We start from the raw sequence: 25,599 nt of genomic DNA on the forward strand, positions 1-25,599 counted from the left end.
AGAGCGAACAACGAATGGCGCCATTCCTCATCACCAAAACCAAAGACGTTTCGAACAGAACCATCAGCAGGGAAGGTTATGCTGACTCTCTTTTGGGACGAAAAAGGCGTCATTTTGGAGCATTACGTACCTACAGGGACCACTGTCACCAGTGCATCATACACAGATCTCCTAAAAAATCATCTGCGGCCTACAATCAAATCAAAGCGACGTGGATTGGTATTAGCAGGTTTCTTTTTGCAACATGACAATGCAAGGCCCCACACTGCCTGTACAAGAGTTGCAACAATCACAGACCTGCATTTTGAGTGTCTTCCTTATCCACCATACTCACCAGACCTTGCCCCAAGTGATTTCCATATGTTTGGACCACTCAAAGACGCAATGGGACGGCAGAAGTTCCGTTCTGACGAAGAGGTACCCTACGCGGTACATGAGTGGTTGCGCGGACTACCAAAAGAATTTTTTCTAAAGGAATTTATCCACTGTGTAAGCGCTGGAGGACTTGCATTGAGCGTGGGGGAGATTATGTTGAGCGAGTGATACAACTTTGTACCACTTCTGCACAATAAATAATATTTTAAAAAATATTTAAGGTTTTCATTTGACTCACCCTTGTACATTTACCTAACTAACTTAAGGACATCACACACATTCATTCCCAAGGCAGGGTTCGAACCTGCGACCGTAGCAGCAGCGCGGTTCCGGACTGAAGCGCCTAGAACTGCTCGGTCACAGCGGCCGGCTTGGCCCAAGGAAGTACACTACTTACTGGCCATTAAAATTGCCACACCACGAAGATGACGTGCTACAGACGCGAAATTTAACCGACAGGAAGAAGATGCTGTGATATGCCAATGATTAGCTTTTCAGAGCATTCACACAAGATTGGCGCTGGTAGCGACAGCTACAACGTGCTGACATGAGGAAAGTTTACAACCGATTTGTCATACACAAACAGCAGTTGACCGGCATCGTCTGGTGAAACGTTGTTGTGATGCCTTGTGTAAGGAGGAGAAATGCGTACCATCACGTTTCCGGCTATGATAAAGGTCGGGTTGTAGCCTATCGCAATTGCGGTTTATCATTTCGCGACATTGCTGCTCGCGTTGTTGGAGATCCAATGACTGTTAACAGCATATGGGTTCAGGAGGGTAATACGGAACGCCGTGCTGGATCCCAACGGCCTCGTTTCACTAGCAGTCGAGATGACAGGCATCTTATTCGCATGGCTGTAACGGATCGTGCAGCCACGTCTCGATCCCTGAGTCAACAGATGGGGACGTTTGCAAGGCAACAACCATCTGCACGAACAGTTCGACGACATTTGCAGTAGCATGGAATATCAGCTCGGAGACCATGGCTGCGGTTACCCTTGACGCTGCATCACAGACAGGAGTGCCTGCGATGGTGTACTCAACGACGAACCTGAGTGCATGAAGCCGGCCGCGGTGGTCTAGCGGTTCAGGCGCTCAGTCCGGAACCGCGCGACTACTACGGTCGCAGGTTCGAATCCTGCCTCGGGCATGGATGTGTCTGATGTCCTTAGGTTAGTTAGGTTTAAGTAGTTCTAAGTTCTAGGGGACTGATGACCACAGATGTTAAGTCCCATAGTGCTCAGAGCCATTTGAACCATTTTTTTGAGTGCATGAATGGGAAAATATCATTTTTTCGGATGAATCCAGGTTCAATTTACTGCATCATGATGGTCGCATTCGTGTTTGGCGACATCGCGGTGAACGCACATTGGAAGCGTGTATTCGTCATCGCCACACTGGCGTCACCCGGCGTGATGATATGGGATGCCATTGGTTCCACGTCTCGCTCACCTCTTGTTCGCATTGACGGTACTTTGAACAGTGGCCAGCACATTCTCCGGATCTCTCACCAACGGAAAACGCCTGGTCAATGGTGGCAGAAAAATTGGCTCGTCACAATACGCCAGTCACTACTCTTGATAAACTATGGTATCGTGTTGAAGCTGCATGGGCAGCTGTACCTGTACACGCCATCCAAGCTCTGTTTGACGCAATGCCCAGGCGTATCAAGGCCGTTATTACGGCTAGAGGTTGAAACGTCCCCTTTGAACAATTTATACAGGACTGTGCTTAAACTGACACACAATATTTTGTTAACGCAACGCAATCTGACTTTCAAAATTCTCTACAAAAGAATGGCCCTGACTAACATTAAACTATACCTTTCACAAATCACTTACCTCACAAAAATCTTCGCTGCTCAAGCTACTGCAATACAGCGAGCGCCACTACTGCCAGCTAAATAAAAGATTCAAACTATGGAAGGCACTAACTACTGATAGGGATAGTTAGCAAATGAAAGATATTAATAGAGAACAAACAATGTATTTACCTTGATATCATCATATATAAATATAGCAGTTCATGACAAATTACAAAACTCCGCCATCTCTCTCCCCACATCCACCACTGCTGGCGGCTCACCTCCAACTGCGCAACGCTACGCGCTGTTCACATCCAGCTGCCGCTGCCCAACACTACAATGGCAGACAACAATGCAAACTAGCCACAGACTGCACACAGCACAGCCAGTGATTTTCATATTGAGCGCTACATAACGTTGCCAATAAGAAAACATAAACAGCCTACTTACATAGAGAAAACATAAACAGCCTACTTACATAGCCCCCATGCTCCCCACAAAAAATTTTACAAATTGGGTTGGGCAGTGGCCAATACAGATTTGAAAAAATTTTTCATAATTACAATAACAAAGAAATCAAATGCACAAACTTATTGATACAACGTTGGTCAAAAGCTAAAATTTTGTCACAGTCCATAAAGACAGTCCTGATCATTCATTACGGTAAAATATAGTGTTTTTCTCAAAGTCTGAGCAGTAGAAGAAAATGCACACGGAAGTAGTGGATTTCCATGCAGTCTTGAAGAAGTAGTGTTGTCCTTCCAACGGAAAGACAGTGCTAACTCTCGACATGCAGACAAGTAATGGGCCACAACAGAGCAAACCCACTGCAGAGTCAGTCAAAGTTTTGATGAATATTGGTAGGTAGGTCATCACAGAACAGACCCACTGTAGTCCTGGTAGAGATTACGGTATTGGTGGGCCACCAGAGGTGCAGACCCACTGCAGTCCTTGTAGAGAAGGCCAGCAGCCATCTGTTGCGATTGTGCAGGTGCACATTCACCATCGAAGAGTCTTGCGGAGAATATAGCAAGTCCATAAACCACCACTTGTGCACTCACAAAGTTTTTGGAATTGTCCTTAGAACCAGCAATGCTGTTATCCAGTCCCTTGCTGAATTAGTAACACACGTGCAAACACTAACAGTCCCTACTTCTCACATATTGTCCATATACTATGACCAACAGGAACGTGTGCAGTGAAATGTAACTAACAAGTTAATAATATTATGAACTGGTGACAATTACAATTTAATAACATAAGAATACAATTACAAAGGTACAAAATACATCATTAAAAACATAACAATACAGATAACATTTGTAGTACAGGCTTTACAAAAGAATCGAACTAACATATTCATCAGTGGAATTATGACATGAGTACATACATAAACGATCACAATAACTTTTGAAACATCAACTTCACACATGAGCATTAAATAGAATAAATAATGTGTAAGCATATTTATAAGGTAAATAACATATTCTGAATGCCAATTATATTTGAGGATAACAGTATTCCTCATCATAGTGAATGTAGCTTAATATTAAAAGAGGAAAAAATTCTATGAAACTACACAGAGACAGGAAGAAAACAACTACACAAGGGTACACAAACACATAGTGGGATAACACCAATAGGAAAGGGTAGGGTTCGTTTTCAGTGTAACATTTGGTACAGTCCAACCCAAAACTTCATATATCTGTCCTCTTATTTCATCCTTTGTTTCCACCAAAAAAATTCTATCTAAGCATGTTTTCTGTATTTATATGTTCACACATTTCTTACCTCAACATTTATTTCCAAGAAAATCCTACCTAAACCTGTTTTCTAAATGCATTTCTTCCAATTCATCGCAACTCATTCTCTTAGAGGCTACCCCCTCTTAAGCTAACTTAAATCTACTGAGCTCAGATGCTAAACTAAGGAACGGGGCAATGCAGCAGCACAAAACAATTAACACAAGCAGCAATGACAAAAAATACAGATTGGCAAAGCTAGCAGCAGCAAATGTAATAACTTATATCAAAACATGACATAGCTCAAGCAGAAAAAATAGTACACTAAAGATAACAATGCAGATAAGGGAAATGTATAATCACATCTTAATGTCTATGTAATTAAAGTGGTGCACCACAAATTATTCTACAAAAGAAATTACCAAGTACTTGAAAAGAAAATTATAGATGCAGTTACTGGTACTAGTTCCTTCTTATTGTTCTTTCCTTTCCAAGAGCTCCTTTATCGAAGAATGTGGGTCATAAAATAATTATTTAATAGATCTGTTGACAGAAAGTGTTCACATTAGCAAATGCATTTTATTTTATAAAAGCAATGCTGCAACACAGCTGGAAACCAGATGTCAAATGAAATAAGCAATTACGCAAACCAAAGCATAAAAACATCATTCAATAGCTATGTGGCATTTCGTAAGTTAGTAGAAATTCTCTCAACTCTCATAGAAAGACGCTTGTCATAATCAGGTGTGCAGATGTAAAAATATTTCTCGTCATTTCATTAGGCATTTCAGTAAATATCAGAAAGTACGATATGTTTCCAAGTAATCAGCTTGTCGGATTTGCGATGCTTTCTCTAAAGGAATGACAATGGCCAGGATAATGGCCTCCTTTTTTTTTTCTTCCTGTGCTCTGAAAGGCACGCGCTAATGGCTTTTTCTCCAAGCGTCTGACACAGCTGGGTGCCCACGACGCATTACGTGCAGGTGGTCACTTAACTTTCTTACGGAAATCTTTACCGCTACAGTGACAGTCTCATATAAAAATATTTCACAGGTCAAGAATTAGCGTTGCAAATCTGTAGAAAGAAAATCCTATAAATATGAGTGTCCAAATAAAATATTCGTCAGCATTGTGATACAGTCACGAATTTACGCACATTTCATAAATCTTAAAGTACGATTCTCGGTTTCCAACATCCTTTTTCACAAGTCAAGAGTCTCTAACTTCTATTCATTATTCATATACATATAAACACGTAATCACATTCCTCATATATGGTAGCATCATCTTATTGACATAAACATATCTCAACAGCATAATACACATCGTCGTCGTAAAAATAACATCATAACACCTCAGTCAAATCTCAAAATCGTCGTAGCTTCCTCCAATAATTTCTAAGCCTAAAAAAATTCTCTGCTCATTTCAAAAGTGTCAGCTGCCTCAAACGTACTTTAAAAATCGTGACCCCATACGAAATACGTCATTCAAAGCTCTCATAGTATCACAATGATTCCGAAAAATATGAGCGTTTCTCAAAGTACAGACAAAATACAGTTTCATAAGTGTGAAGTTACCCAACTGTGTAATTGCGTAAACATGTGTCACAGATGTAGCAAAAATAAATGTTTGTCTCTCTCAGTTAAATGATCGGATAGCTGTGTAATTTGTGTGTTAGAGAAATATGGTACCGATGTGTAAAGTTGTATAAGCAAATACCATATTAGCTAGGGTTCCTTGTGCTTGCCAAACACATGGTACACAAAGTAGGCGTGTACCCCCTGAGGATTAATGTAATTCTACCCTCAGGTGCTACAGATTATTGCAATGGAATGAAATGTATCACGGAAAAACTTTGTATCATTGTATTTCAAATATCTTTGAAAATAAATGTTTTTAGTACAAAATTGATCACTCAAATACGTGTCCTGTAGCGCTAAACATGCGTCTTGCTGTAAGATAATCTCTGTGGAAGTGTCGTAGTTATTTTCCTCCGAAAGCTAAGTTCTGCAGAAGCCAATGTACTTACCTCATGATAAACAAAAGTGAAATGCTTTGCGTATAAATGTCTTAGTTATTACGCTTATTGCCGTGATGAAGAAATTACTGTGCTGTAACGTATTGTTGTGCTACAGTCTCATTGTAGCTATACCACAAAAGTTACCACTAAAACATGTTTTACTTTCCAGAATAAAACAGAAAAACTGTGCAGATATAAAACAGAAACACTGCAAAAGCAACATTGTAAATTGTCACTCATTAGTAGCGTCGTGATAAAATCGTGTAGCTGTCACATAAACTAACCACTATGTCCTCTGGTATCTCACAGAAAGTACTTTAAACCCAGAATGTATTTTCAAGTAAACCAAAATGTTGCATTAAAATCTCATTAGCAGTACCAGCATGTGTCCTAAGTATGTAAGCCTGATAGTCGTTACGTAATCGTGCAACTAACAAGCAAGAATGTAAAAATACAACACGGTGTCGTCTGTTCACTATAACAATGCATTCGTAATTTCTGTTTAAAAATGTTCCCTAGGTTCTAGACTGGATATTTAACTTCAAACATTGTTGCATGGTAACAGCTTCTAAAGCATACTAGTAACGTGAAGTGAAACGTTTTATGGCAAAGACAAAGTTAAAAGACAGATTATCTGTCAATAAATGGTTTTACATGAGAAATGTGGTGTAAACCTTTACTCTTCCTAGTGCAAAGAGTTTAAACTTCAAAGCAATTATCATGTTGTATACATCGGTAAAGAATGCTAAAATTTTTCTCCAGGCTAGCGTCTTATGTTATTTTTCTCGGAGCCAGCGGGCGCACGCGGCTGCCTGCTGTGCGACTCATTGTCTGCCTCTTTGTTGGCGCGCGTCGTTATTGGGATTAGGAGACCTAACTTCTACAAATTCGCCTTGCCGAGAGGGCCCTGCTCTGTTTGAATCCCGCCAGTTCTGATGCAATTGACGTCTGTCGTTATGATCATATCGTCTGTCGTCATTTCGGTAGATTCCGTAGTTTCTTCCTTGTCGGTCACGTGGTGGAGAATTTCTCCCTGAATCATAACTTCGCGCTGAACTGTTGCGTCTGAAGTTATTCTGTCTCCCCTGGTAATAATTGTTTTGGTTCCCATATTGTCTGTTTCTGTGGTTATCTCTGTCATATTCATAATTACGGAAGTGCGATCTTTCTCTGTAACTATTACTCTGCCAATGGTTGTCATATGGGTGGTGTCTGTTTTGGTCACGATTTGCGTTGTAAGAATAGCCTTGTCGTGTCCAGTTATTGTTTCTGTCGTCACGGAATTGTGACGTATGTGACCTGTAGTGATTGTTTTCCTGTTTTCGCATCCGACGACTGTCAGTGTCAATTTCTAATTCTTGTAAGAGTCCCTGAAATGCTTCAATGTCGTCTTTGCAACGTCCTGCCAAAATAATATGTCGTAAATGTTCAGGCAATTTGAGTAAGCAAATGCGGATGAGTTCTGAGGGGCTGTATGGGTTTGACAGGTACTGATTCCTGTGCAACATGTCTTCAAAATATTTCACAAGACTGGAGAATTCAGATTGTTCGAAATGTTTCATCATTATGATGCCATGTTTTACACAGTCTTGTGTAGCTTGAGACCAATATGTTGAGAGGAAGGCATGGTAAAATTCTCCTTCACTGTGGCAATAGTGAATTACCGATCGCATTCTTACAGCTGGTTCATTCTCCAAGTAGCCACACATAAATTCTAATCTGTGTTCTAACGACCAGTTGGGAGGAAAACAATGAGAGAATTGATGGAGCCATGCTTGTGGATGAATGTCGTTCCCAGAATTCTTAAATGTTTTGAATTTACGTGTAGTAATGAACAGCTTATAGTCAAAGTCATCATGTCGGCGAGTCGCATATCGGTCATTATTATGTCGTTTCGGCGGTTCCATTTCAAAATTCGGTGCACCTTGCCAATTTCTTTCATAACTTCCGAAGTGTCCTGTGTTATTATTTTGTGGTTGTTCCGTATTTCTAAGTCCCTCTTCCCGTATTGGAGCGCGAGTGGCCTCTGAAATACGTAATTCTTGTATTACCTGAGTCAACTGATCTTGTACTTCCCGGATTTCTCTTTGGTGTTGCGTATTAATTTGATTCTGATTTTGTTTGAATTTCCTAATTTGTTCGCACTCTTCTGTGTCATTAAAGACTACCGGTTTTGTGTCGTTCAGATTATCATCTACCTTCGTAGATAAGTTAGTGAACTGATCCGAAAGTTCAGCTACTTTCTCCGATAGTGAACACATTTCCTCAATGTGTTTTTCTGAACCAAGTTTCAGATTGTCCATTTTTGTTGAAATCGAATCTACTGTGTTCTTTAAGTTTTCCTGAGTTTTTGCAAGTTGCGTAACCGAATCGGTAGATGCAACTGAGTCAAATTTAGCTTGCAAGGTCTCATGATTTTCATGAACAATAATTTGCAGTTCTTTTATGGCTGCTTCGTGATTCTGTAATGCCTTTTCATGCCGTGAAAAAATAGGTTGAAAATGCTCACAAATTTGAGTTTTTACGTCATTACAGACTTTTTGACATTTCGATTCAATGTTATGTAACTCAGTAGTTAAATCTTCACGCGTTTGTTCAAGAGTTTGTTCCAATGAGTCTAACTTTTGAAGCTGTTGCTGTGTTTGTCTCTGATTTTGTTCCAGTGTGTCTAACTTTTTAAGATTTTGTTCCACTGTGTCTAACTTTTTGAGATTTTGTTCCACTGTGTCTAACTTTTTGAGATTTTGTTCCACTGTGTCTAACTTTTGAAGCTTTTGCTGTGTTTGTCCCATTTGTTGTATTAATTGTAATAACAATGCATTGGTGTCTGAAACCTGTTCCTCAGTGCTTTTCGGCAGTGAATTTACACCGGAAACATTCACATTTTGACAAGCAGAAAATGTGTCTTGACTTATTTGAGAAAACGGTGAGGATCCAAAACCTGAGTCTGCAGTATTTGCAATATTGTGTTCTGTCATTCCCGATTCCTGAGGCGAGCTGTTGCCGACCAATCGATCGATAACGCTTCCCTGTCCACTACCTGTTTCACTGTCTACACCATTGTTTGCCGCCCGCTCCATTTCCCTATGCGCAATTACCAAATTACTACTTTGAACATTAGTTAATTCATTACTCTGCGGCGCTAACACACTGCTTTCGTCTTCACTGTCATTTCTCAGTTTACTTTGGAGCCTAGTATTACGTTTTTCACACGCCATTATTGTCACAGTATTTCACACGACAACACAGAAAAACACAATTTGAAGAGCAAAAATAAGAGAACACATTAACATAGCACTGAAAATAATATCTAGTTAATTGCAGCTGCGAAATACTTGGTGCAAATCTACATGCATGCCACAACTGTTTTACTGTACAACAATGAAAGACTGCAACTACAAAGGAGATTTTCTCTACAATTACGCGCTAGCAATAAACAAAATCTACACTAATTACACAAACTACAAGAAAAAATCAGAAGATTCCAGTGAGGTATCCTCGGCTAAGGGTCGACATATGAAACGTCCCCTTTGAACAATTTATACAGGACTGTGCTTAAACTGACACACAATATTTTGTTAACGCAACGCAATCTGACTTTCAAAATACTCTACAAAAGAATGGCCCTGACTAACATTAAACTATACCTTTCACAAATCACTTACCTCACAAAAATCTTCGCTGCTCAAGCTACTGCAATACAGCGAGCGCCACTACTGCCAGCTAAATAAAAGATTCAAACTATGGAAGGCACTAACTACTGATAGGGATAGTTAGCAAATGAAAGATATTAATAGAGAACAAACAATGTATTTACCTTGATATCATCATATATAAATATAGCAGTTCATGACAAATTACAAAACTCCGCCATCTCTCTCCCCACATCCACCACTGCTGGCGGCTCACCTCCAACTGCGCAACGCTACGCGCTGTTCACATCCAGCTGCCGCTGCCCAACACTACAATGGCAGACAACAATGCAAACTAGCCACAGACTGCACACAGCACAGCCAGTGATTTTCATATTGAGCGCTACGTAACGTTGCCAATAAGAAAACATAAACAGCCTACTTACATAGAGAAAACATAAACAGCCTACTTACAAGGTGGTTGTTCTGGGTACTGCTTTCTCAGGATCTATGCACCCAAATTGCGTGAAAATGTAATCATATGTCAGTTCTAGTATAATAAATTTGTCCAATGAATACCAGTTTATCACCTGCGTTTCTTCTTGGTGTAGCAAGTTTAATGGCCAGTAGTGTAGCTCTTATCAATTGTTGTGAGGTGTCGTTCATTATTTTGTTATGTTTGTTACCCAGTATGCCAATACAAGATCCGGCGACATTCTGAGTACACTGTGTGCATCGGCGCCCCCACGACTCGGCTGTACGTAAAGGTTTCCACTGTGCCGACAGGAGCTGGAGAGCACGGCGGCGGACGGCCCGTCGCCGGACATCGTGCAGCCGCCGGCGGGCTTCGCAGACTCCCCGGAAGGCCCCCGCCAGCAGGCGCAGCAGCAGCAGCAGCAACAGCAGCCGCGCCTCTACAAGAAAGCGGACCGCCGCTTCCGATCGGAGGAGCGCCACGGCGAGCGACGACACACGCACTCCACCGGCCGCTACCGCTGCGACGGCGCGCGGGCCAAGTCCGAGGAGCGGGGGCGCGGCCGAGAGGACCGCGTGCGCCTCAGGTTGGTAGCCCTGTCCGTAGCTGCCTCCTACATTACGAACTATGGGCGACTGTCTGAATACCGAGTACGAGGAGCTGAGTTCGGTCACCCTACTACACATTTCCTTGTAAGTGACCAACCGCAGACCAGTACAAAACGGTAGCTCTGAAGAGTGGGACTCCAGCCTCTAGAATTGCGTGCGGATCAGACTGATCTCCCTGTTTCACACTGCATCATACACTGTCTGACTGAAAACGTGAAGCAGCCAGAACACGTGGTCGGTTGCCTCTACAGGCTCTACATCTACATCTACATCCATACTCCACAAGCCACCTGACGGTGTGTGGCAGAGGGTACCTTGAGTACCTCTATCGGTTCTCCCTTCCAGTCTCGTATTGTTCGTGGAAAGAAAGATTGTCGGCATGCCTCTGTGTGGGCTCTAATCTCCCTGATTTTATCCTCATGGTCTCTTCGCGAGATATAGTAGGAGGGAGCAATATACTGCTCGACTCCTCGGTGAAGGTACGTTCTCGAAACTTCAACAAAAGCCCGTACCGAGCTACTGAGCGTCTCTTTTGCAGAGTCTTCCACTGGAGTTTATCTATCCTCTCCGTAACGCTTTCGCGATTACTAAATGATCCTATCTGGTACGGATCCCACACCGGTGAGCAGTATTGAAGCAGTTGCCGAGCAAGTGTACTGTAACCTACTTCCTTTGTTTTCGGACTGCATTTCCTTAGGATTCTTCCAATGAATCTGTGTCTGTCATCTGCAATACCGACGATTAATTTTATATGGTCATTCCACTCCTAATGCCTACTCCCAGGTTGTAGAAGGGGCTTAGTGGATCACGTTTTACGTAGGAATCCATTTCCAGAAACGTCATCCAGCGACCCTACAGGGCGTCAAAGTTATAGGCGCCGGCGCCTGTAAATGTAAGCCTACGCATATACAGGGTGATTCTGTGATGATGATACAAACTTTGTAGGATGATGGAGAAGCCTAATGTATCAATTTGAAATAAGGGTCCCTGTAATGGAAACGATCGAGTCGAAAGTTGTAACGGAAAATCGTTCTGCTACCTCTGACATTTGAATACATGCACCGATACGGTTGTTGACAGACTGTAGGGTAGACAACTTTCGGGGGAGGTAGTATGTACCAAAACCAGAAAAAATGTCAATTAAACATGGGCTTCAAAACGTATGTCCGCCCCGATAGCTGAGTGGTCAGCGCGGCAGTCTGTCACGCCAAGGGGCCAGGGTTCGATTCCCTGCTGGGTCGGAATTTTTCTCCTCTCAGAGACTGGGTATTGTGTTGTCCTCATTATCATTTCATCATCATCAGTGGAAGGCAACGGGAAACCACCACTGCAATCACTTCCCTAGACGCTCATGCGGTGGACCTCTCTGACGAGGCTGCCCCATGACAAGACCTGCCGTAAGGCAGAACACAAAGTTTTAAAATGTATATATTAAGAGCTCTGAGCACTTGTTGAATGAGGAGATGTGTTTGACGCTAGAGAAGATGAACAGGTGCTCGTAGCTCGTCAGGTTTTAGAGCCCATGTTTACTACACGTGTTTTTTCCCGTACTACCGTCTCTGAAATTTGCATACCCCACATTCTTAGCAACAATAGTACCAGTACATGTATTCCACTATCAGAGGTATCATCACGGTTTCCGCTTATAACTTTCGGCCTATTTGTTTCCGGAACAGGGGCCCTTACCTCAAATTGATACAGTTACCTTTGGTTAAAATGGCTCTGATCACTATGGGACTTAACATCTGAGGTCATCAGTCCCCTAGAACTTAGAACTACTTAAAGCTAACTAACCAAAGGACATCACACACATCCATGCACGAGGCAGGATTCGAACCTGCGACCGTAGCGGTCGCGCGGTTCCAGACTGAAGCGCCTAGAACCGCTCGGTCACATCGGCCGACACAGCTATCTTTCCCCGACATCCTAGGACTTCCATAACACCGTCACGGAATCCTCCTGTATATACATACATTTACTGGCATCGGTGCTTATGACACCGACGCTCCGTAGCGACGTTGGGTGACATTTTCGGACAAAGGTTCGTGAGTAAAATTTTATGTATTAAGTCAGCTCCAGAACTTCCAGAAGTGTGTAATCTGAATTGTGAAAAACTGCTATATAATAGACACGAACAGCGTCACATGTTAAAAGATCACTGTGAAGGACACGGAGATACCGCATATTATCGTGGAACAGCGTTATCAGCAGCTGACAGAGTTGGAAAGGGGCCTAGCTGAGGATCTCCATTTGCCCGGCAGTTCGAATCGTGCAATATCCACAGTCGCGGGGCGTTCTCATATGACAGTTACCGGATGCTGTACTGCATAGGAACGTCGCGGCAGGCATATTCGTCATCAAGATATCCGGTCAATTGACCCCAGCAGTCGAGACTAAGAACATCAAATTTCCTTCACATTTGCGTCCACCGTCCAAGAACAAGTGATGCAATTCCTGTAAGAATCTGTGTCCTCTCGCACCACTGGTCGAAGTCTTATTTATTACGTTCCAATCTATTACTTATCATCTAAACAGGTACTGCATTATCCTCACACAAATTATTAGTGTCAACAGCATGTTTATCTATACGTCGTCATCTAATTATTCAACATACATTATTATATCCAACACAATACTGCATAATGCTGCTACTGGCAGGAGCTAGACTAGGAATTACCACCCCATACGCAGGCTGCCGTAAACAACACAAATGGCTATGTTTAGAATGGTTCCGTGACAGGGAAGCGTGGTATGCTGATGAGTTGCCCGCACCGAGCGAGGTGGCGCATTGGCTAGCCCACTGGACTCGCATTCGGGATGACAACGGTTCAATCCCGCGTCTGGCCATCCTGATTGAGGTTTTCCGTGATTTACTTAAATCGCTTAAGGAAAATGCCGGGATGGTTCCTTTGAAAGGTTACGGCCGACTTCATTCCCCGTCCTTCCCTAATCAGAAGAGATCGATGATCTCGCTGTCTGGCCTCCTCCTCCCCCAAACAACCCAACCCAACCCAGTTGCCCCGCAATGAGTTCAGTTATCAGCCGCGGTTCCGGGCTACCGCGGATGACCGGCGTCGACGAGTACGACGGTTACCTGGAGAACTGTCGCATTCTTCTAGTGTTCCGGGGAGGAACAGTGGTGTTAAAATCCAGTGTCATGTCGTGGGGAGCCATCGGGTATAAGTTCATTTCACGGCTGGCAGTGGTTGACGTAAAGCCTGACGGCACAACGGAATGTCACAAACATCCTGCGTCCTCGTGTGTTACTTCTAATGGGACAGTAACCGTCGCCAGTTTTCACCAGGTCAGTTCTCCTTCACAAATGGCACATGTCTCTAAAACCAGCCTGCGTGATGTCCAGGAATGGCCGGGAAGATCCCTAAAGCTGTCACCGATAAAACATGCGTGGAAGCAGTTCGGACGTCAACGTCCCAGAGCCAGCATCCGGGATATGAAGTAGCAGCTACAACAGTTGCAGACCACCTTGCCTCGGGAGAGGATACTAGGCTTTGTGACACCCTTCCCAACCGAATCAGTACGTGCATCCAGACCAAAGGGGTTCTAACGCTATACTGCTAAGCGGGCTCATAGTGTCAACCTTTTAGTAAACATGACTTGACGCTCTAATCACTGAAATCACACCACAGACTCTACCAATCCGTGAAGTTCCATTTCGTTCCCTCGTCCCCTGCTGGGTGCTTCACTTTGTTGTCAGGTATGTATTTTGAGAATCATGAGCAAAACGCGAGACACATTTGTGTGACTCATTTCAAATCTTGCAACTCAAGTAGGTCATGAGGATCAAATCTCCAAGGTCATGGAATGTCTCAGTGTATGAGATTACAACATAGAAGTAATAACAGATAAAATAAAATGTTTATGAACCCAAAAAAGTCAAGCCATAAATTTAAGTAAACGCAATCAGCAATATAACATAGGAATCAGCTTAATTTTTCTAATAACTTCTCGACAGAATAGAAGGACTGACCCATGAGGAAATTCTCCAGTTTCGATTCGAAAGCGCGTGGATTACTGCTAAGATTTTTGAATTCTTCTGGTAGCATATTGAAAATGGATGCAGCAATATACTGCACATCTTTCTCCACAAGAGTTAAGGAAGTGCGATCCACATGCAGACTGGATTTCTGCCTGGTGTGTTCCAAGTTATATAAAATGACGCACAAGTCAGAACATAACGGTACGAGATCCTTCCATACAGCTTCCGTTACCGGAACACCGACAATTTCCCACAGGCCATCTTCACGCGGCCGAGCACCTTGCACGGGGTGCTGCATACATGGGAGATACGCGTGTCGTCTCCGTTCTTGTTCTCTTTTCTATTACTAGCTGCAGATGCGTGCACTAACTGAAAAGTGAGACAAGAAGAAGTATCCTGACTTTCTGCAGAAGGTGTCACTGATAAACGAAATTAGATATCTGCAGTTCCATTTCGGAAATAAATTGTAGAAAAGATATTGGCTAAAGCCAACGAATTGCAACATTCCGAAGTTACAAGAAAATAATACTGTTTGTTTCCTGTGCAGATACATTAGCACAATTAGAACAAAATACACTCCTGGAAATGGAAAAAAGAACACATTGACACCGGTGTGTCAGACCCACCATACTTGCTTCGGACACTGCGAGAGGGCTGTACAAGCAATGATCACACGCACGGCACAGCGGACACACCAGGAACCGCGGTGTTGGCCGTCGAATGGCGCTAGCTGCGCAGCATTTGTGCACCGCCGCCGTCAGTGTCAGCCAGTTTGCCGTGGCATACGGAGTTCCATCGCAGTCTTTAACACTGGTAGCATGCCGCGACAGCGTGGACGTGAACCGTATATGCAGTTGACGGACTTTGAGCGAGGGCGTATAGTGGGCATGCGGGAGGCCGGGTGGACGTACCGCCGAATTGCTCAACACGTGCGGCGTGAGATCTCCACAGTACATCGATGTTGTCGCCAGTGGTCGGCGGAAGGTGCACGTGCCCGTCGACCTGGGACCGGACCGCAGCGATGCACGGATGCACGCCAAGACCGTAGGATCCTACGCAGTGCCGTAGGGGACCGCACGGCCACTTCCCAGCAAATTAGGGACACTGTTGCTCCTGGGGTATCGGCGAGGACCATTCGCAACCGTTTCCATGAAGCTGGGCTACGGTCCCGCACACCGTTAGGCCGTCTCCCGCTCACGCCCCAACATCGTGCAGCCCGCCACCAGTGGTGTCGCGACAGGCGTGAATGGAGGGACGAATGGAGACGTGTCGTCTTCAGCGATGAGAGTCGCTTCTGCCTTGGTGCCAATGATGGTCGTATGCGAGTTTGGCGGCGTGCAGGTGAGCGCCACAATAAGGACTGCATACGACCGAGGCGCACAGGGCCAACACCCGGCATCATGGAGTGGGGAGCGATCTCCTACACTGGCCGTACACCACTGGTGATCGTCGAGGGGACACTGAATAGTGCACGGTACATCCAAACCGTCATCGAACCCATCGTTCTACCATTCCTAGACCGGCAAGGGAACTTGCTGTTCCAACAGGACAATGCACGTCCGCATGTATCCCGTGCCACCCAACGTGCTCTAGAAGGTGTAAGTCAACTACCCTGGCCAGCAAGATCTCCGGATCTGTCCCCCATTGAGCATGTTTGGGACTGGATGAAGCGTCGTCTCACGCGGTCTGCACGTCCAGCACGAACGCTGGTCCAACTGAGGCGCCAGGTGGAAATGGCATGGCAAGCCGTTCCACAGGACTACATCCAGCATCTCTACGATCGTCTCCATGGGAGAATAGCAGCCTGCATTGCTGCGAAAGGTGGATATACACTGTACTAGTGCCGACATTGTGCATGCTCTGTTGCCTGTGTCTATGTGCCTGTGGTTCTGTCCGTGTGATCATGTGATGTATCTGACCCCAGGAATGTGTCAATAAAGTTTCCCCTTCCTGGAACAATGAATTCACGGTGTTCTTATTTCAATTTCCAGGAGTGTATCTACGGCGCATAATAATACTGTCCGAACCCACTCTGAGCGCCGACTCGACCATTACTTTGTTGAGTGCTGACGCAAGTGACACTCTGCGGGCAATGGCTTGTCGTAAATTTTCAGAAGTGTTCGGTTCATAAAAATCAATAATCCAAACGACAGTTGGTTCATAAATTAACAAATCTCTTGCTTTTATAAAGTTCCGCAACAGCATATCTCCCCCTAATATACTTCCACTTGGTCGTCCTAACTTACCATCATTACGTTGTCGCTGTTTTCTTTCTATTCATCGGGCAAGAGTCTAAAATTGTCAGTTTTTATATAAATGACATGGTCATTTTCAAGAGATTCTATGTTTGTCGTAAGGAATCGATCGTTACTCAGTCAACATATGAATGAAATCTTCTCCGTACTCCATATTTCAGGAGGTCTGGGAGGGGGGGAGGGGGGAGGGGGTGTTGGTAAGTGTCCCCTCTTGCCCTTGCAGACGCCTATGATCGCATTACGTACAACCTTCGAGAAATTTAAACTCAGTACTTCACGAGTCCACTTCTTTCTACATGGATCTGGATATTCTCTTAAACTTAGAAATGTCTATTTCACGCTACTCTTTACCATTACTAAAATCCCATCCGAGTCTATGTCCCCTCCTGGGTACGCACTGCAATCCGATATCTTATTGCGGAATCTCTGTCTGAGCATGATGTAATCCAACTAGAATCTTCCCATGTCTCCAGGCCTGTTCTAAGTATGCCTGCTCGTCTTGTGACTCTTTAACAGTGTGTTAGGTATTATTAAATTTTCATCTCGCCCTTCAAAGTGAGTTACCTCTTCATCTTCTGCTAGCGACATTGGCATGTATACCTGAACTATTGTTGCGGGCATTTGGATGCTGTAGATTCCATGAGAATATATCTTCCACTGAACTGTTCACTCTCTACGCTACCGTCCTCTTCGTAATGAATCATATTCATCTGATCATTTCGTGCTACTGTTGTTATCGCCGTATGTTCGTATGGCCAGAGATAGTATCTTCTTTCGATTTCTCTTGACCGGTCCCCACTAGATCAGGACTGAAGTTTTGCCTTTTCCGTTCCAGATTTTCATATCCCCTACGACATTCAGACATTTCACACTGCGCTCTTAGAATGAACCCTTCCGTTAGTTGTTCCATATTTTTCTCATAGTCACTTCCACCTTGACAGTCTCCTCCCGCAGTTCCGTGTTGGGGGGCAAATTACGAATTCAGAGATCACCACCACACTTTCTTTCATCACAGGCCACGTATCTTGTGGACATTCATTATTAGTCTTTAATGCAGTCGTTCCATTGCCTTCTGTATCCCCACGCCTTTGATCGTTGCTGATTCTTCCACCTTCAAGGGTAGTTCTCCACCACAAGGGCAAGAGGGTGACCTGAACCCCTGTCGCTCCACAGATCTCTTTGATAGGCCGTGGCAGAACGAGGATGACTCCTTACACCAGAAGTCTTTGACCGCTGACTTTTATTTATGTTTAAGCAGTGGTTGGAATCGAACCCAGAACCCAGGAAATTTTCGATCAATCTCGAAGACCATTTCTCTACCACGTTGATGTGTATATTTTTTGTCCTATAAATGTTTATTAAAATACCTGATCAAGTTTGCTATAGAAAATAAGGCCATCCACGCGCTATTCCTTGAAACCGAAGGTCTTTTCTCACCCACCTGAGTCGCCTTAAGCGACAAATGGCCTTTCTCAGCATGGGTGCCTGGCAAATGTGACTGTGCTAACACGGCTGTGCCTCCTAATCTGCAGTAAAGCTTCTCATGATTTCTTACTACTGGACTCGCATTCGGGAGGACGACGGTTCAATCCTGCGTCCGGCCATCCTGATTTGGGTTTTCCGTGATTTCCCTAAATCGCTCCATGCAAATGCTGGGATGGTTCCTTTGAAAGGGCACGGCCGACTTCCTTTCCTATCCTTCCATAATCCAATGAGACCGATAACCTCGCTGTTTGGTCTCTTCCCCCAAAACAACAACAACAAGAACAAATTTTTTTCTGTAAATAGCGCTCCTAGCTACCTCGGTTTACTACCATTTATTATTGAGAATACATACAAATAGCATGAGTCAAAACATCGCTTATGTATCGAAAAGTCTCTTTCATGTGACGTCGCAGACCTAGTCTTGCGATGTGTGGCGCGGCTGAGCTGCTGAGGCTCAGTTTGTACAGCCGCGGCTGTGCCCTGGCCTTCGTTTTAGGTGAGTCCTGCAGACAGGTGCGGCTGTTGCAGGCCCCTGGCGCGCTCCACGGACGCCAGCATGGAGACGCTGCGCGCCGGCGACGCGACGGCGGCTGCGGAGGACGCGGGGCCGCCCGACGGAGCGCCCGCAGCGCCGCCGGCCGAGGGCGACGAGGACGCGGGTAACTAAGAACGCGCTCCCACCAGCAGCAGCACAGGCACTGCGCTCTGGCCAGTCACGTAAAGTAGGAAAATGAGACGGGTGTTACGATTAATCAAGGAAAACCCCCAGTTGGGAAACGGGGCCAAAATTAGTTGGTTCCTGTCGAGTTGCAATTTACAATTTCTTTATTGATTACTCCAACCATTAAAAGTTATTTCTTTACCACTTGACCAGGAACTGATCCAAAAAAGGTAGCAGGCATGAGTGCCTTTTCAAAACGATTTACTTTACCGTTAATAGCCAAGCCATTTTACTTAAAACAGACTTTGATAAAGCATTTAATAACAAAATTAAAACTTTCCAAATAATGAAACAAAACACCAATTTGCATACAATTTCGCTACCGAACATCTAGGGAACCACTTCTTTTAAATTTTGGCACAACAAGATATTAAATTGCAAGGGCTCGCTAACAGGGAGGCAGAACTAGCATTTTCAAAGGATGCCAAGTAGATTAAAACAGTCAAAGTAAACATATATTCGCCTTTTACAATAATTAACAATTTTTAAGCCACGTAATTTTTAAAAATCCACCAATCAAAGGCAAACTTAACCTTTTTAAACAGTGCCCAAAAACAATCAGAGTAAAACACAACCATTTAATATTTTACAATAACTAACAACTTCAATACCACGTCCTGCCACCAAAATGTTCTGGGATAGAAATAATTAACCGGCCGGGTGTAAGGTTGGCCACAAGTGTCTCCCGAAGGATGCTCAGGCTAGAAGCGGACTAACAGATCCACAACGCCTCACATTCAGCAATCACACCGACCTCACGCGAGGCCAGGGGAGGAGGAGGAATCAAATCAGGAACCATAATCCCTGCCCAAAAATACACTTCCTCCCAGGCAGTACTAATAAGAAGTCAAAAGATCACTGTCTACAATTACACCGGCGACAGCGACAGGAAGCCCAAACGCACGAGGGCACAAGGCAGAAAAGACGCTGGTTGCACAAACCAAAATTCTTCAATTAACATCTAAACCTTTAACCAACTTAACTTGCAGTTTATCAGAGAAATAGCAGGTGAACTCCGATGCAAAGGTTCCTCACACCCGACCGTGTCCACGTCGCCAGCGTACCCAACTGGACACAGTCACGCAGCCACGCGCTCTGTCACCGGAACCCTCGTCTTGTCTGCACCCACGGCGGCGAAATACCATTCCTCAGGTTAGGCGAGTTACTAGTCCATCATTCCCGCCTCCAGACGGACAATTTAAAGACATCCATCGCCGCTCCCACCAAATAGTGACTCGGAACCACAGCAGTAGCCCCCGGGTGTTCACAGCAAGAGCTTACAGCCTTCTGCCGTCAACTCGTCCCACACGAGACCGCACCGCCAAGATAGACCACGCGGCTTCTCGGAACAACAGCTAACTCTCCACCGCCACGCCGCGGCCTCATTGCACGATATTCACAAATTCCCGATTTTTAAAACCGACCGACCGACTCTTCACCGCTAGGCAACCAACCGGCCATCCCTCCAAAGATCTTACTCCCTTACACAAGGCTAACAGGAAGCAACGACTCGAAGATCGATAAGGCCAGACACGCATCCAGAGGGGAATCTCAACAGAATCGTACGCAGCATAACGATAAATATGAAAGAACCAATTAACGATGGAATTGAAGGACTATGTTGAGAGCCGACACACGGCTCAGAAAGTATGCGTAAGTAGGATACGTTTGTGTTGCATCTGCGATGAACGACAAGAGCGACACTACTAGCGCAGCTGCGGAAAGTGTGAACAGCATTCCCAGAGGTTCACTCTGAGCCACGATTACAAAGGGACCACCCGGCAATCGGATTTTTAAAATTTTTTGTCGTATGTGAAATTCAGAAGTAATAATCAACCAAAGCAGTTCAACGTAATTCTCAAAAATTCTCGAAAAAATTGTTTTGGAAGATTTCCGAACATCTATAATGACTTAAATTGAGGCGTATATTTCGGCAAGCTGCTTGGTTCTGCGGTAGAATTTGGGAGACTTACATTGTGTTCCCGGGCGATTCGTTATTTTAAACAGAGATGCATGTTCTACGAGCAGTTTCGTGAAATCTACAAAACACAAAGACAGAAAAAATCGGTAGCGCACGAGACTGGTAACAGCAGCATCGGTGGTTCGAGTCTCATTTCCGCCATTACTATTTCTCTTTTTTTTCCGTTCCATTCCAACACCTACTTCAAATAAAAAATTCATCATATATATCCTAATTAACACTTATATAACACCCATTTTAACGAAAATGCACCTCTTCTTGTTTCTAATTACATATCGTTGACTAAAATCTTGTTCTATTGTAAATATAAATTGATAGTTACCGGTTGTTTATAAATTTGTTCCAATGGTTCAAATGGCTCCGAGCACTATGGGACTTAACATCTGAGGTCATCAGTTCCCTAGAACTTAGAACTACTTAAACCTAACTAACCTAAGGACATCACACACATCGATGCCCGAGGCAGGATTCGAACCTGCGACCGTAGCGGTCCCGCGGTTCCAGACTGCAGCGCCTAGAACCGCTCGGTCACTGCGGCCGGTTATAAAATTATTAATAAAGATTGCTTGGATAAAGAAAACATTACATCGTCATGATTACGCCTAGTAACAGGGTGCGGCCGCAGTAACAGCGCACGTTCCAGTACTTCTACAAGCAGACTGCTGTCAAACGCTCCACGTCTGCATGCGCCACGGAATGATGTTCCCATTTAGAAAAATAACACATACAGGACGAACAGTACATTTCACGTTGGCTGGTCAAGACGCTTCGCTTGTAGTACTCGTAATACCACCTTCCCCGGTGAGGTCGATATTTTCCACACCTGCGTCTTTTGGTTCGTCATCTGCTGTTTCACTCGCAGATGATAATGCTGACTCTTTGCTTGAACGTAAGCAGACTGGTTATTATATTTTCAGTTTACTCGTCCCACGCATTATCTCTCCTCCCGGTGGTCATCGCACACTTTTCTTTGCTTGATACACAGCCTTTCCAGTCTTGTAATGTCCCAATAGTAAACCCTCATCTCACGAATGTGAATGCAAACGGTCCGCGCGGCCTAGCAAGTCAGCCGCTTTGGTTCTTAATGGCGAGGCCCCTGATTTGATTCCTGTGACTAACTCAAATTTTGTATGGTGGAAAGATCTGGAAGGAGGTCCACTCAATCTTGTGGGGCCACCAAAAAAACTGAATATAAATGCGGCGAAGATGACATGCAAGTTACATCGAGACACTTGCACCCGGCTATATGACACACAATTATTTATTTTTTAACAACGAAAGCACCAGCAGCTATTTTTTGGATTAGTGAACGAGATGATTGACTTATTATGGCTACAGATCTCTGCAACACTCCAGGCAAGTTTTATAGGATTTAGGTATATATAGTTAGGCAGAGTAGAAATGGAGTAAAGAGGGGAAGTCTGATGCTCCTTAATGAGCCTCTTCGTGTTTTTAATGTTATTCTGTCCATTTCTGCACGATAGTCAGAAGCATTTCCGTTATAGTCACAGAGGAGAAGTGAACACAAATCGAAACTTTGCGTTCACAACAATAAAACGTTGCCTAGCACTGTTGTTTGGCAATACTCATCGCACACTGTCACTTTGCAACACTTATTCACATAAGTGTATGAAATAACAGTTCGTGTAACTACGTTACGTCACTGGCCGCCTTTTTCCGATGCTTAATTTGTTCATAAAAAGTCAAATGCTCTTTTTGCATGCATGTTCTCTAATCCGCACATAATGACTCTTTTATTCTGGCACCTTCATAAAAGTCCATAGCTGGAGCAGAATTTTTTCGATTTTATTTGATTGTATTTGCTAGCCTGGAAATCCAGTTCTGTGTCAGTAAAATCAGTAGCGTTTACAAGTTGTCACAGCTACATGCGAAGATGCTTTACATGGCTACTTTTCGCAGACGCACTGCGAGTTAACACCACACATTGCTTCGAACTGTCACTTACCGTACGTAGTCACGTCACTAAATTAGTTATGGCGACGGCCAGCTAACCAGTTCGCCTTGCCGAGTAATAACTGAGCACCGTAAATAGCGTCCACAATCCCTCCTTGCATTTTCTTCGCTAGTTTAGAGCACGGTTGTCGAAAGCAATATTACCAAAATACTTGCCAGGCCTGCAATGCCGGGCCGGAAAGTCAAATCCCATCATAATTAGTTTAGTTTTGGACAAGTTTTGCAATGAAACGAGACTTATATTGAAAACAACACCCATACGACAACGTTTATTTTACCAATTATTGCAATAAGTACTGGATACATTGGATAGTTTTTGAAGAAATTATGAATATTTGCGGCCGCTTTGTTAATTTACACATGTATTGATTGTGAAGTTAGTTTTTCCGTACGATGATGTTTAACATCTCTTACAACTGTTAAATTATGAAGTAAGCAAATGCTTTTAATAACATCGTCAGCCACATCTGCCGAATCTTTTATTTTCTTGGCTAATATTCTTCGCTTACAATACATTACACCAAGGACACATTTAAAAATTCTTCGTGCTGCTGATAACCTAATGTTGAAGTATTTTTTGTTAGCTTCTTACTGGTGCTCCTTCCCTTAAGTATTCACAAAATGGATAAAAGTGATTATCACTTTTGTCCTTCACAGCCTAGAATAACGTAATACATGCTTAGTTATCAATTTGGCTAAGCACTAGCATCTGGACTTTAGATTCTTTCACGTGCAGTTCACAATTAAATGCCTGGCAGATGATCTTTCTCTACCATTCCACTCTCGAACGGTGCACTTAAATATTTCTATGCAAGCTCCGATATCTCTTATTTTATTGTGGCGATCATTCCTCCCTATGTAGGTGGGTGCCAACAAAATATTTTAGCAGTCAGGGGAGAAAGTTGCTGACTGGAGTTTCACGAGAAGATCCTGCCGCTAAGAAAAACGCCTTTGTTTTAATGACTGCCACCCCAATTCACGTATCCTGTCCGTGGCGCTCTCTTCCCTATTTCGCAGCCCTCTTTGAACTTTTTCGATGTCCTCCGTCATTCCCATATGATGCGGATCCCATACCGAACAACATACTCCAGAAGACGGCTGACAAAAGTGGTGTAACCAGTCTCTTTAGTAGACCTGTTGCACTGTTCCGCCAATTAATCGCAGTCTTTGCTTTACTTTCCCCACAGCATTATCTGCGTGATTGTTTCAGTTTACGTTTTTCGTAACTGTAGTCCCTAAGTATTTAGTTGAATTTACTGCCTTTCGATTGCGTGGTTTATCGTTTAACCGAAATTTTAGCGAGGTTTTTTTTTGTGCTCATGTGGATGACTTCACACTTTTATTTGTTTAGAGTCAATTGCCACTTTTGACGCCATAAATATATGTTATCGAAATGATTTGGCAGCTAGTTTTGATCATCTGACGACTTTGAAAGACCGTAATGACAGGATCATCTGCTAACAATCTAAGAGGGCTACTCAGATTTGCCCCGGCGGAGGTTCGAGTCCTCCCTCGGGCATGGGTATATGTGTTTGTCCTTAGGATAATTTCGGTTAAGTAGTGTGTAAGCTTAGGGACTGATGATCTCAGCAGTTAAGTCCCATAAGATTTCACACACATTTGAACATTTTTCTACTCAGATTGTCTCCTATGTTGTTCATGTGGATCAGGAACAGCAAAGGGCCTGTATCGCTTCCTTGTGAAACGCCAGATATTACTTCTGTTTTCTCGATGAGTTTCCGTCAATTACGACGAACTGTGACCTTCTTGAGAGGAAATTACAAATCGAGTCGCACAACTACATAGGCTCGAAGTTTGATTAGAAGTCGCTTGTGAGGAACTTTGTCAAAAGCTCGGAAATCTAAAAATATGGATTCAATTTGACATCCCCAGTCGATAGCACTCATTATTTAATGATAATAAAGAATTAGCTGAATTTCAAGAGAACTATGTTTTCTGAATCCATGCTGAATATTGGGCAATAAATCGTTTTTTCTTTAGAGGTAATTTATAATGTCCAAACACAGTATATGTTCAAAAATCCTACTGCAAATCGACTTTAGTGATATGGGTCTGTAATCAGCAGATTATGTCTACTTCCTGTCCTGGGCATGACTTGTGCAACTTTCCAATCATTATGTAGGGATCTTCCGAAGAGTGAGCGGTTGTATATGTTTGCTAAGTATGGAGATACTGTATCAGCATTCTCTGAAAGGAACCTGACTGGCTTAACTAATAAAACATTATCTTCGTATTTTTTAAACACTGGCCTAGAGCCAGAAGGTGCACGAAAAATAATGCAAATGCGTTTTTTGTCTACCATTCCTAAACATAAAGAAAATCATACATGTTGTTGTTCCTAACCCTGATTTTTCTGAAATCATCGACGTTTACAATTCTCATTTTTGTTAGTTTTACAATCTTCTCGTTAAACTATAGTTACATCTCTTAAGATTTTCGTAAACAGCTCGAAATATCTGGAAAAATGGGAATTCAGTAAAGTACATGCAATTATTTTCCAATTTCTC

General features: G+C 43.6%; 1 protein-coding gene across 1 annotated transcript in view; it reads left to right on the forward strand.

The window, feature by feature from the left end:
• The window catches only part of LOC126456455 (uncharacterized), a 478,332-nt gene that overhangs the window by 330,939 nt on the left and 121,794 nt on the right, over positions 1-25,599 (forward strand). The window contains exons 23-24 of the mRNA XM_050092205.1: positions 10,362-10,636; positions 18,924-19,054. Of these exons, the coding sequence (XP_049948162.1) occupies positions 10,362-10,636; positions 18,924-19,054 (406 nt within the window). The remainder of the gene's footprint in view (positions 1-10,361; positions 10,637-18,923; positions 19,055-25,599) is intronic.

The sequence above is a fragment of the Schistocerca serialis genome, chromosome 2, assembly GCF_023864345.2.
Source record: "Schistocerca serialis cubense isolate TAMUIC-IGC-003099 chromosome 2, iqSchSeri2.2, whole genome shotgun sequence".
Lineage (NCBI taxonomy): Eukaryota > Metazoa > Arthropoda > Insecta > Orthoptera > Acrididae > Schistocerca > Schistocerca serialis.